This window comes from Macaca nemestrina, chromosome 3 (assembly GCF_043159975.1).
Source record: "Macaca nemestrina isolate mMacNem1 chromosome 3, mMacNem.hap1, whole genome shotgun sequence".
NCBI lineage: Eukaryota > Metazoa > Chordata > Mammalia > Primates > Cercopithecidae > Macaca > Macaca nemestrina.
Genome location: NC_092127.1, coordinates 28,099,617 through 28,114,088, shown reverse-complemented (window position 1 = coordinate 28,114,088; position 14,472 = coordinate 28,099,617). Strand labels below are relative to the sequence as shown.

At 36.6% G+C, this 14,472-nt stretch overlaps 1 protein-coding gene across 7 annotated transcripts in view; it reads right to left on the bottom strand.

Annotated features, from left to right (window-relative positions):
- The window catches only part of LOC105488649 (follistatin like 5), an 813,494-nt gene that overhangs the window by 195,466 nt on the left and 603,556 nt on the right, over positions 1-14,472 (bottom strand). For all 7 annotated transcript variants that reach the window (XM_011752911.3, XM_011752910.3, XM_011752913.3 and 4 more), the window contains one exon: positions 7,205-7,325. In XM_011752911.3, coding sequence (XP_011751213.2) covers positions 7,205-7,325 — 121 coding nt within the window. The remainder of the gene's footprint in view (positions 1-7,204; positions 7,326-14,472) is intronic.

Genomic DNA, 14,472 nt, shown 5'->3' with positions numbered 1-14,472 from the left:
ACAGCATATAGAGGGAATTTTGAGGTTTTGAAGTTAATTAATTAATGTACTGTTTTATTATAGTTCAAAGTCTTCTGTAAACAAACATGGTGCCCACTAGTAGTTTTTAGGGGAAGCTACAATAGAGAAGCAATTGTTATTGAGTTAAGGACTTGAAATTTATTTAAAATATGAATATCTCCAAAAGCAGCTCTGAGAAAAGACCCTAGGTTCCACTAGTTTTGATTTGAGAAGTGATCCCAGGAGGCACAAGTGTGAAAATGGGAAAAGTTAGACAATGGAAAGGAAAACTACAATAAAAGGTAAGAGGAAAAGGGGGATGCATTCATGAGATTCATAACTATGGGGAAAAAAGGACTGGATTCTAGTGTGGACCCCTTGAACAATGTTGAATGCCCCTCAGGAGTTTCCCATTGAGTGAATGGGTAGCTGTGCTTCTTACTCACTGATTTGTGTCCCTCATTGGTTAATGAGGATTCCTGAGGACATCAAATCTCTGGAATATTAGGGCTGCCTTGAGTGTAGTTGATAAAGATTCTTGTGCAGTTAGGTTGGGGCAAAAGTAATTGCAGTTTTGCCATTAAAAGTAAGTGCAAAAAAAAAAAAAAAAGCAATTACTTTTGCACTAACCTACCTAATAAATAAAATCTTAAGGAACAGTGACAGACAGACAAGCTTTGGCAGCAAGTAGTTATCAAGGGACATTCACCATAGATGAGGAGGCCTGTGTGGGCTGTGGAGCAAGACATGAATATTGTCTGCTGTGGGGCCTCATGTGGCAAAAGACTGAAATGATACATGGACAATACCACCCGCCAAGCAAGAGCCAATCGCCTAGATGACAAGCAACGGAAAGTTTTAAATCAAAATTAAAAGAAAAAAGAGTTGAAGAATATGAAGAAGGGAAACGTTCCCACTTGTTATCTTTTTAGGAGGGAAACTGTAGTTCTCAAAATTTATCTTCAGAATTACCAGGAATGTTTGTTAGAACACACATTGTTCTACACCCTACTTAGAGTTTCTGATTTGTAGCCACAGATGAGCCCTGAGAATTTGCCTTTAAAACATGTTGCTGTTGCTCCTTGTGCACGAACCACTGTTTGACAATCTGTGAGCAAGGGTAACCCTCTAGTTTCTCACTCTCTCGTGTATTAACTCTCAGTGGGAGGAGAAGAGAGGGTGAAGGAGACCTCTTACTTCCTGCTCTGTAGATCTCACTGTCTCACTTTCTAGATTTCTCTGCAGTCTGGCCAAACTTAGATAGGAAGCTTTAGCAGACCCAGGGCAGATATTCCAGTGTTGCCTATGACCAAATGAGGAAGCTGAATTCTATGATGCAAAAAAGAAAGCTATTGTTGCCCCAGACTTAAGCTGGGTTTTCTAAATAATAGCTTTTTCAGTAATGAAGGTCATGCTTTATATCTGTATATCTGATTCTTGTGTCTTTCTTACAGATGTTTCCAACTTAGAAGGAGAAAAATCGGGGTGTTGTATATAGACATCTTGTAAAACCGACAAACAACAACCGTTTTATGCAGAAGTTTTCTTATTTCAGTAGAAAAAACATCCACACAATATTATGTATGAGGGCTTAAATAATTTGAATGAGAGAGAAGTAACAGTGTGCATATAGTTTTACTGTGAATACGGACACGCTTTCTGCCCAGAGGGGAGTGTAAACACTGATGACTTTTAAAAATTTCAAACATTCTGTATGAAACATTCTGTACGCTTAAGATCTAAAGACGATTTGCTTTATGTAAAAAGAGAAGGAAAAGCATGAAATGAAATCCACTGGTAGAGTCAAGCTACTTTGATTTATACCTAATGTTTCTTCAGACAACGGCACAGAAGCACTTTCATATTTCAATAATCTAATTTTGCATTATTTGAAAAGGAACAGGGCTATAGATAGACTTTTATTTGGCTTATGCCCTAGGATATTCAAATAGACTTTGAACTTCAAAAAGACTCTTTTACTAATTCCAATAACTTGTGGTATTTTCAGGGCTTGTTTTGGTAATCAATGACATATTTTATTTTTATTAAGAATTGACAAATATGTTAAGATAAATATTTTAAATTCTGAAACCTGATTTTCTAAAGGTGCTTTTAAGCTTTTCTAAAAGTGAATGAAAAATATAAGATGAGTTAAACCAGTTTTAGAGATTTATTGGATTCCATAAATGTGCTATTTGGTAGATAATTTGCATTTTCTTGCATTTTGATTGTATTTTATCCAGTATTATTCCTCATTCCCAACTACTGTTTGTTGTTATTGACTTATAACACTTGAGTAATCCCAAGTTTGCTATACTTCTTGACATAAAAAACATGCGTTTAAAGTTCTTATGCCAAATACAAAACATCATAAAACCAAAGGAGGGGAACACCCCAAAAAAGAGACAGTACTCATTTTAGGGCTGTGGTTGTGTAACTTATCCCACCATTTCTAGATATGTTATTATAAAGTGTCATTATTCTAGTTTTTGTTTGTCGAAATATTTTGATAGATCAGAAACTTTGTAAATAAGGTGGATGGTTACCTACTTGATATTTATTTTCCCTTTTCTTTTAGATAACATAATCTTTATATTGTCGTGGGTGGCAATACATCACAGTCAGAAAAATATATTGTGCCATGTGTTTTCGTTTAGGGAGGATCAATGGAAGTTACGACTGGTGCTTTCATTAAAACCTTTTTAAAAAGTGCTTTCTCGGCTGGGTGCGGTGGCTTATGCCTGTAATCCCAGCACTTTGGGAGGCCGAAGCGTGTGAATCACGAGGTCAGGAGTTCAAGACTAGCCTGGCTAAGATGGTGAAACCTGTCTCTACTAAAAAAAAGAAAAAATAATAATCAGGAGTGGTGGAGGGCACCTGTAATCCTGTAATCCCAGCTACTGGGGAAGCTGAGGCAGAGAATTGCTTGAACCCGGGTGTCGGAGTTTGCAGTGAGCCAAGATCGCGCCACTGCACTCCAGCCTGGGCAACAGAGCAAGACTCGTCTCAAAAAAAAAAAAAAAAGTTATTTCTCATGTGCCAGGTGTCATTTCCCCCTTCCTGCCTCTTCCTGTTTCCTTGTTGAAAGGTCTACAGAATTTTCACAGCCATTTTGAAGTCAGAGGATGAGACTGAAGGTAGAAACTGTTTGCTAATCATAATAGGGGAAGCTTATGATACTGAAGACATTATAGATCTGCCATCCCCAAACCGCCCTATCTTTTTATATGTTAGAAGAATACACTCATATCTCCTTTGAGCCCTTGGCCTTTTGGGTCTATGTTATAGCAATTAAAGTTAATCCCTCACTGTTAAAAACAAATATAAAATGAACTTTGAAACAAACTTATTGCCTTCCCTTGTTGATATAAATGCAGCAGAACAAGTTTTTGATCAATGATAGTTGAATTTGATAAATCAGTGATATTTTATACCTTATTTCTCCTAGTGGTTAAGACTAGAAGTGGCAAATTAGATTAGGACATTTGGGCTGCTTAAAACCCTAGCAAACCTTAGTGGTCCACAGAGTCCTTTATATAGACTTGACCTAACTAGAAACATTTTTTTAGAAACTGAAAATGCTTCGAGTGAGGGTATTGCATATCTTCCTCTCTAGTACCTTATTCTAGTAATATTTGATCCTTGGGAATGCCAGTCAATTTTCATGTCACATTTATCATGTCCTCACCTGTGTCCTTATCTCACACTTAGTCTGTGACCTACCGTAATCAATCCCTTGTAAACTTATTTAACTTCTTCACTCCTAACTATCCCCCACTTACTCACCTGACAAACAAACGCTCGCTAAATCAGTCTTTTTTTTTCTCTCTTGGCTACTTTACAGTCAACCACAACAGAAGGAAAACATGCTTCATGAATACTACAAGCTCTCCCCAACATACCAACTACATATTGTTATTTCAATCACCCTCCTGCAATGCAAGATAATTATTTGACATTTCCTTCCCTCTCACAACCATTAAAGCTATTATAAACTCTTCACTTTCAACCATTGGTATTATTCATTTCCCTTAAGAAAATTCAGGTAATGCAAAAAGGACGTCCTCATGCTCCTGCACCGTGAATGTTTTCCCAAACAGTGGGTCTTTCTCTGTGTTTCAACAGAGGAACTATTCATCTTCCAAAGATCAGTCCGTCCTTCTGTGAATTAGATCACATCAATTTTAAATTTAATTGATTTGTTACTATAATTATCCTTTTTGTCTTATAAATTATCTGCTTTTCATCTTTACTGGATTATTCCCATCAGCATAAAAGATGATCATATCTATAACTTTTATAAAATCCATTCCCTTGAATGCAGGTGCCTTGCAGCTACTGCAAAGTTCTCTCTTAACTTTCAGCAAATGTTCTCCTTTAAAAGAGTTAATGATAGACGTGTTCTTTATTTTTTCACTTTCCTTTCTCTCTTGAATTGACTATAATCATAGTTTTATCACCGATACTTGGCAAAAGCTGGTCTTGGAAAGGTCAATAATTGCACACAAGTACTGAAATCTAGTGCTTAAATTATACTCCTCATCTTGTTTGCCCTCTCAGCAATGATAATATCATTGGTTTTCTCTCCAAACCCCATCCCTTCCTGAAAATCTTTATACCAAGAAAGTCAGAGCAGTTTAAATGTTATGGGACGTAATGGAAAGAAACTGGTTTTGCTCCCTGTGGGATATTGGTTCAGGGACCCTTGTACCTCGAAAAGGAAAAGCATTGGAGTTCAGCACAAGAAATCACTGCTAATATTGAATTCCTTTTCATTAATTCATAATGCTAAGGCTGATGGGGAGCACTCTGTTTCTGAGACCTCATTATTTCTTTATTCCCATATTCCGTCTTCAGAAAAACCTGAGATCAGAGAGTAAGCAGTTCATTCACGGGAGGGGATGAAATAGGGAAGCTGCCCTTCACCAGTGCTGCTCAGTGCAACCTTGCAACATGAAAGCCCACAGTTTGGCTCAAAGTCTCCTCCGTGGGTTTCTCAGCTGGGGCATGGCAAATGAGTAAGTTATGTAAGAAACCTACATCAGACATGAATGAGGAGCAGCAGCTCCTAAAGAGCAGCCGTTTAGAATAGTTGTCACACTTTACCACGTATCCTAATTTCCTGAGACGCTTTTCAAAATGCAGATTTCAAATCAGACTTCCTGAGAGTGCTGGTGAAGGCCAGGGTTCTGCACTTGTGATCTTTTCTTTTATGCGATTCTGATGCAGGTGGGGAACATGCACCATACACTCTAAAAACTACTAGGAACTCTTACATGAAAGAACTAGGACTGGGAGTGAGGATAAGAGATAAAAAACAGAATTAATTGTTAGCCAAAAACACAATTGGAGACTCTCTCTCTCTAATGTTGGAAAAAAAAAAAAAAAAAAAAAAGGCAGGACACTAATCTTGTTGAATAGGCAAACAGTCAGTAAGCATTCGCCACAAAATAGAAAGTGAGGGCCATATGTGCAAGAACAATTTCCCCATGGATGCAGCATTTACATAGAGGGAGGAGCATCCTCAGCACACACTTGTCCTACTCCCTCAAGATTGTGTATCAGCAGGTGTAATTACTCTGTATATGAAAGTCCATCTCCAAACATCTGAGGCCACTGGGAACAGCATGAATCAACTTTGCGTCTTGCCTGCTTTCTTCCCTGGTTTCATGGAAAGTTGGGTTCAAAGATTTGATTATGTCTAGATGCCAACTGTATTTTCACCAGAAACCAAGAACTAGATCTGCTCCTTTGGAGTGTCAACAATAGTTAAATCAGATTGCCCAATATTTTCAAACTTTTTGGAACATTTTATTAATTGATTTCCAGTACGCGTACTTCTCATCACAGGGTTCTCCTTCTCAGTCTTCTCCACTTGTTAACCTCAGATCCAAGACTCAATCCTCTGACTTCATATCCATCTATACTTATTTCTAACGTGACCTAATTAAGCTCAGATTTATGACTTTAAGTGCAATTTATACATATTGATATTACCTGAACATACAACTTTGGGCTTTCATGTTCCTCAATTGAATACTTGACATTTCCATCGATAATTATATTTAAGTTGACATGCTAAACTGTAATCTCACCCAATCCCAAAATGTGTTCCTTCTTCAAAGCAGTAAATGGCACACCTATATACCTAACTGTTTCCTTCAGATTCCTTAAGATCATTTTTTAACTCTCACACTCACATGCTATTCCTGTGATACTCACAGAAGTACTTTGAAAATATACTCCAAATGTGACCACTTCTTTATAACTCCACCATTAAGACTATATTTTAAGCTACCACTATCTCTTACTTGGACACTAAAATAGTCTTTAAACTATTCATTTGTTTTGTAAAAAAAAATCAGAATGTGCTACTTCATATACTAAACACTTTGATAGCATCCCCTTATACTTAGAATGGAAATCCAAATATTTACCTAGGTCCACAGGGCTCCATGTGATCTGCCCCAAGGCTACCTCTACAAGCTCATTATCTGCCACTCTCCTCTAAATTCATGCTCATCACACTAGCCATCTTGCTTTTCCGACAGAAAGCCAAGTAAGTTTCTGCCTCCTTTTTATAAATCGTAGAGTATATTAACATATATATATTACAATAAATTATGGAAATGAAATGTTTACTAATAAGTCACATATGCAATGATTAATGCTAGTAAATAACTACAATTTAAATTAAATCAGAAATAAAGAAAAGCTCTGATTGTAGGAGTGATATCAGCCCACCTGGTCCACTTTCATAGACAGCCAGTAAATTAACCATCAAGAGTATAAAATTTGTTATACATGAATAATAGTAGTCTATATCATTAATGCAATCAATTAAATAGATGATCTATTTAAAATTTTTGTTTCTAAAAATTTATGCTTCCCTAGTTGTTAATATTCTAAACTAAAACAATGTAAATTTCTTGTGTTCTAATTTTCCAATTAAAATGAGTTACTTTAACATTTTATGATAATAATAATAGTACTAATTTATAGTGCTTATTCACTTGGAAACTTTGTGTGTGGTTTTTGTTTTGTTTTGTTTTGTTTTTTACTTAAAAAACATTTACATTATCAGTTGAGTCACAAAACTTGAAATATTATTAGTACCTTGCAAAATTAAAAAAATTGAAGGCTTCCCTTCCTAATAAATTATGGTATTCTTTGAATCATCAGGGTAACAAAAATCATTTCTTACCGTTCACTTGGAAGATGTGAGTCTGATAGACTTGTTCATAGCCATCTGCATAGCAGGTGTAATTGCCCATGTGAGTTGTGGTCACCTTGGTAATGTACAAGGACCCATCATCTCCAAAATCCTATTAAAAAATAAAATAAAACAAGGTGTTTGCATTTTGAATTAATTGCAACAATTTCGTTTTTTAAAAGGCATATTCAGGTGCAAAACAAATAGACTCAAATATTGTTTTAAAATTATCAACATGAGCATTGTTGGGTGTATAAGTGTAAAGGATCTGTAATTACAATTTTCTAACAATGTGTTTTGTTTGAAAAGCATCATCTCAACTCATAAATATAGCTTTTAAATATTTATTTGAAATGTGTGTTTAATATATAAAGTTAGTTAGTTTCCACATATGTGCTCTAATTTAGCTCCCATTTTCAAGATTAATACGGGCCAGCCAGGCACGGTGGCCTCACCCCTGTAATCCCAGCACTTTGAGAGGCCAAGGCAGGTGGATCACTTGATTTCAGGAGTTCAAGACCAGCCTGGCCCACACAATGAAGTCATGTCTCTACTAAAAATATGTAAATTAGCTGTGTGTGGTGGCACACACCTGTAGTCACAGTTACTTAGGAGGCTGAGACAGGAAAATTGCTTGAACCTGGGAGGCAGAGGTTGCAGTGACCCAAGAACGTGCCACGGCAATCCAGCCTGGGCAACAGAGTGAGACTCTGTCTCTAAATAAATAAATAATTACAAATAAAAAAATTTAAAAAAAGATTAGCACAGCTATAAGGTGTTTTCTTCTTATGAATGGCTAGAACAAACACCTGTTAACTGCATTCTTCACCCTGGTAGTTATCTACTACTTCTATATTACTTAATTATATATTTACCAATAAAAATAATTATTAAAGCAGTGTGATCTCGGTGATAACATTTATAGACATAACATAGAATAGCATTTATTTTCCAAGCCCAAATACCATCAACACATTTGAATAAAATAACCATACCACTTCAAAATAATGGAGATAAATGCATAATCATTTTGAAAAAAAAAAAAGAAAGGAAATAAACTTGCACTGTTAAAATCAAATCCATGAAGCACCTCCAGAAGAGCAAAGATCAGAAAATTTTCTCTTCCATTACAATAATGATTATTCTGGCAAACATTGCCAAAATCATTTTTTTTTTTCAGAATTCTGGAAATAGAGAAAGGCTCACAATAGCCCACAGAGTATTTATTCAAAAAGTGGCTGGCTCCTAATAAGAATGGCAAAATTTATGTGGCATTTTAACTTTACTTCCTCAACACCTCTCCACAGCTGCATGGTGGCCTTGAACTAGGCTCCCTGAAATTATGCCAGCTATGAAAATCATCATCCTAGAAGACATTGGAAGGGAAAGAGCAAGTCTGAAGCTCCTCCAAGACCGCATCCTGAGAGAATTGTACCTGTTGGATAGATTAGCAGCTCCTCAAAAATATACATTTTCATGACTTCTTTTTATTTGAGCTTTGAGCAACACTTAAAGCTCACTCAGTGTAAAGAGTCCCATCCCTTCCCTAATGTCTGTGTGTGTGTGTGTATGTGTGTGTGTGAGACAGGGTTCCCAGGCTCTGGAGTGCAGTGGCATGATCTTGGCTCACTGCAATCTCTGCCTCCCGGGTTCAATCAATTCTCCTGCCTCAGCCACCCGAGTAGCTGGGAGCAGAGGGGCACGCCATCACACCCGGTTAGTTTTTGTTTTTGTTTTAGTTTTTATTTTGAGATGGAGTTTCGCTTTTGTTGCCCAAGGTGGAGTGCAATGGCATGATCTCGTCTCACTGCCACCTCTGCTTCCCGGGTTCCAGCGATTCTCCTGCCTCAGCCTCCCGAGTAGCTGGGATTACAGGCGCCACAAGTACGTGCCACCACGCCTGGCTAATTTTTTGTATTTTTAGTAGAAACAGGGCTTCACCATGTTAGCCAGGCTGGTCTCGAACTCCTGACCTCAGGTGATTCAGCTGCCTCAGCCTCCCAAATTGCTGAGATTCCAGGAGTGAGCCACTGCGCCCAGCTAATTTTTGTATTTTTAGTAGAGACACTCGGTTTTCACCATGTTGGCCAGGCTGGTCTTGAACTCCTGCTTCAACCACCCAAAGTGCTGCGATTACAGGCATCAGTCACCACACCTGCCCCCTAAAGTCTTTATGAAAGGAAACAACAGCAGTTGTTTAACATTACAACTTTCTGCAACAGAGATACTAGTTGTAGATAACAGTAGTGTTTGACTAAATAAACATTACAAGATAAACCTGAGGAATGGGCTCTCCGTAGAGAAATTTGTAGAGTTCCACAAATTCCTAGGCGTCTAGAAGGCCACACAAATGTGCAGGACTGTGTGCACGCTCAGCAGAGACGTGTGAATCCCTATTCTCTCATCTCTAGCTGCACATAAGGCTCTACACAAGCAGAAATTGAAGGCTAAGACAGAGTCGTGAACTATATAGGAACACTCATATTGTAACACAAAACAGAGATAGAGAACCTCAACAAAGCCTGGGAGACTTACTGATGCAAGGCATTTAATTAAATCCCTGTTCAATCGTTAGCTTACCACTAAGAGTGAATCTCAACAGCCACACACAACATACCAAAGAAAAATAGGTAAATTCAGCTTTATAAAAAGTAAAATTTTTTTGCTGCTCAAAAGACATCAAGAAAGTAAAGAGATACCCTGTAGAAAAGAGGAAATATTTGAAGAAAATTTATCTGATTAGGATATTCTATTCAGAATATATAAAGAGTAATTACAATTCAACAATCAAAAAGCAAATAGGCTGGGCATGGTAGCTCACACCTTTAATCCCAACACTTTGGGGGGCCAAGGCAGGCAGATCACCTGAGGTCAGGAGTTCGAGACCAGCCGGCCAACATGGGGAAACCTCGTCTCTACTAAAAATACAAAAATTAGCTGGGCATGGTGGCACATGCCTATAATCCCAGCTACTCAGCAGGTTGAGGCACAAGAATTGCTTGAACCCGAGAGGTGGAGGTTGCAGTAAGCCAAAATCGTTCCACTGCACTCCAGCCTGGGTGACAGAGTGAAACTCTGTCTCAAAACAAAACAAAATAAAACAAATAGTCTAATTAAAATAATGGGTAGAGGATTCAAACGAACATTTCTCAAAAGATTTACAAATGAACAATAAGCACATAAAAGCACGTTCAGCATTACTAGTCACTAAGGATATGCAAATAAAAACCTCAGATACTTCATATACTCTACATTGGTTAAAATAAAAAAGAGACAGTTGCAGATGTTGGAGAGGATGTGGAAAATTTGGAACCTTCACGCATTGCTAGTGAGAATATTAAATGGTGCCTCTGCTTTGGATAACAGTTTGGCCACTCCTCAAAAAGCTAAACTAAGTTACCTAGGACTAGCAATTCATTCCTATGTACATACCCAAAAGAACTGAAAACATGTCTGATACTTTCTGTATGCAAATGTGCATAGCTATATTACTCATAAAAGGCAAAAAGTGAAAACAACCCAAATGTCTATCAATGGATGAATGGATAAATAAAATGTAGTATATCTATACAATGGAGTAGAGATTATTTGACAATAAAAAGGAATAAAGTACTAATATATACTGCAACATGAATAAACCTTTCTTTTCGGCCTTAGGGCCTTTGTATGAATCTTGAAATTAATATTCTAAGTGAAAGAAGCCAGACACAAAAAGTCACAAACTGTCTGAGTCTAATTGTATGACGTCCTGAATGACCACATCCATAGACATAGAAGACAGATTTGTGGTAACCAGGGACTGAGGGGATGGGGGAGGGGAAAATACCTGCTAATAAGTCTGAAGTCCTTTTTGGAGGGATGAAAATATTCTAAACTTTGACAGCCATGATGGCTGCACAATTTTGCTAATACAGTAGAAAGCACTGAATTGCACACTTTGAATGGGTTAATTTTACGGTTTGTGGAGAATAGCAGAGTAAAGCTGTTGTTAAACTAAAATCTATATGAAATACTTAAATACAAAAAAAAGCCATAATAAAACTATATATAGTCTTAGTTAATGAAATCTTCACTGAGTATGACAAAAATTAGAAATCAAAAAAGAAAGAATAATTGACATATTTATATGAAGAAGAAACACTTTTGCATTCCAAAACATTGCTATCAGCAACAGAAAGCTAATTAACTACAAATTATCGAGACAAAACTCAATGCATTTAATCTTTATTTATAAAGCAGTTATCAGTATGCCAGACATTACTGTAAACACTTCACAAAAATGGACACATTTCATCTGTATATTAAACCTATAAAACAAGATCTATTAATATTCTCTCACTTTATAGCCAGGGATGCTAAGATGTCAAGTAAGCTACTAGTTCCACTTGGCCTCTAATTAGCAGAGCTAGGATTGGAAACCAGGTAGGCTTACTCCAGAGTCTGTGTTTCATGCGCCCACAACACACTGCCTTCCCTGTCAATCATAAGTTGAACTCGGGGATAAAAACAGGAAGAGAGAACAAAGAGGAAATTTGAGAAAAAATGCTCAAAACAAAAAAGGTAAAATATACTACCAGGTTTGAAGAAAAAAGGCTGGAAATGTAGTGAGAGTGCATGTGCCCATAGAAGAAAGGCTGGGTAGATACGCTGAAGTTTGAGTCAAAAGACAACATTGTAAAACATATCAACCCCTGTATTCAACCCCTTTTCTCAGCTGCAGAGAATGAGGATATGAGGTGCTGGTACAGAAAATTCTTTTTATTATCATTATTATTATTATTATTATTATGCTTTAAGTTCTGGGATACATACCATGCAGAATGCGCAGATTTGTTACATAGGTATACAGTGCCATGGTGGTTTGCTGCACACATCAACCTGTCATCTACATTAGGTGTTTCTCCTAATGCTATCCCTCCCCTAGACCTCCAATCCCTGACAGACCCCAATGTGTGATGTTCCCCACCCTGTGTCCATGTGTTCTATTGTTCACCTCCCACTTATGAGTGAGAACATGCGGTGTTTGGTTCTCTGTTCTTGTGTTTGTTTACTGAAAATGATGGTTTCCAGCTTTATCCATGTCCCTGCAAAGGACATGAACTCATTCTTTTTTATGGCTGCATAGTATTCCATGGCGTATATGTGCCACTTTTCTTTATCCAGTCTATCAATGATGGGCATTTGGGTTGGTTCTAAGCCTTTGCTATTGTGAATAGTGCTGCAGTAAACATACGTGAGCACGTGTCTTTATAGTAGAATGATTTATAATCCTTTGGGTATATACCCAGTAATGGGATTGCTGGGTCAAATGGTATTTCTCATTCTAGATCCTTGAGGAATCACCACACTGTCTTCCACAATGGTTGAACTAATTTATACACCTACCAACAGTGTAAAAGCGTTCCTATTTCTCCACATCCTCTCCAGCTTTTTAAGATGTAATTGGCAAGTTTTCAATACACTTTACTATAAATAGTCTTAAAGATTTTTTCCCAGATATTTACTCTGAGGATTTACTTTCTAAGAGTTTTTTGTTCATTACCTCTTCCCAATTTTAATTTTGGATTTAGAATTTTTCATGTTTATTTCTAAATTTTTAATGTGTTGCTCAGTTTTTAATGTTATATACAATATTTATCAATAAAAAGTGAGCATTTATCTTCACTTCATTTTTGTAAAATGTAACTAATTGTGTCAGTATCTTTTGGTAAAGAAACTGTTTTCCCTCTGAAATGTGATTTTTAAAAAATATTTATATCTTTAAAATATGATAGTATCCACTGACTTACCAAAGTTCACATGATAGTATTCCAAAACCACATCTGATATAATTTCTGACTTTACCTATATTTATGCTAGGTGAATTTCTGTTAAAAATAGCTTCCCTCAAACTGACACACACTACAGATTTATTGAAAACAAGAAAATGATTATGGAGCTATTGAATCCGGCCTTGAAAATGATAAAAATCTTCTGACAAGAAAAAAAAGATCAGAGAAGAGAAAGAGAGAAAGAGATAAATGGGAGAAGAGGAGAAGGAGGAGGAGGAGTCAAAGAAGAAGGGATGAGGAGAGGGGAGGCAGAAGGGGAGGAAGAGGAGGGAAGGGGAACCATATTGTACACTCTGGCTGTCATACGGTTTAACTGAATATTTCCTTCATAACTCTCAAAAAATATGAATCCTCAATATCATATTATATAAGATCAATCATACCACATTTCTACAACTCCCAGAGGAAACTGTCATGGTGCTACTCTCACTGATTTAATGAGGGAAAGCCTTATGAGCTACACAATAGGAGAGGATTTGGAGCTTGAACCTCCACAAAAAGAAACTAATGATACAAATTTCACAATATAACTCCAGCTTTCACCACAGGCTACCATTAAAAACAGGGGTCATACAGACAGAACACTGTTAGGGAACTGAAATGCTAAATGAAAAGACAAAAGACTGTACCCCACGTGAACAGTAAGCAGATATTTGACATGTTGTAGAGTATAATGGGGGAATGCCAGACTTTTGTATAAATTAGTCGAGAAAGATTAGAGTCGAGTATTTTTAGAAAGATTTTGAGCAAAAAAAAAAATTATTGATGACTAGAAATATAATAGCAAGGTATCTAGTCTGCATAACATAGACATAAATGCAGGGCAAGAAAGTGTAAAACTCATTACAACCAGAAAATATCATGGAGACCGGATCACAACAAAGAATGAGTTCACTGGACAAGAATAATTAAAAACAACAGTGAAAATTCTGAATATATGTGGATGGTATTTGTGATTATGTTTATGTTCAAATATGCCAAACTGTATATTACTATTTTAATGTATATTTTCAGATAATTCTTTTAAAATTTATTGAAAACCTGAAATAAACAACTTTTCCGTATGTCCTATAGAGCTACCTAGAGAGTACAGTCTTTCCCTTTCTAGTATCATCAAGATTCCTTCACCCAATGATGTAAAAATTATCCAAGACTACAACTTTCAAGGTGTTTTATTGAAATCTGTGTTATTCCATAACACCAAATCTCTTTTAGTTACACTGCTCTTCTTTCTAAAACAGCATATCTAAATTACCATGACCATTTCTAAGCTATATTTGTTTGTTCATATTTTTATCTCTTTCCTCTAAATGGAATTAAAAGATTCCAGCCAAAATTTTCTTGAATACACAATTTTATAAACACCTTTTCAGGCAGCTTTTTGAACAAGCTAGACTTTAATATCCTCTTATTAGTTTGAATAAAACA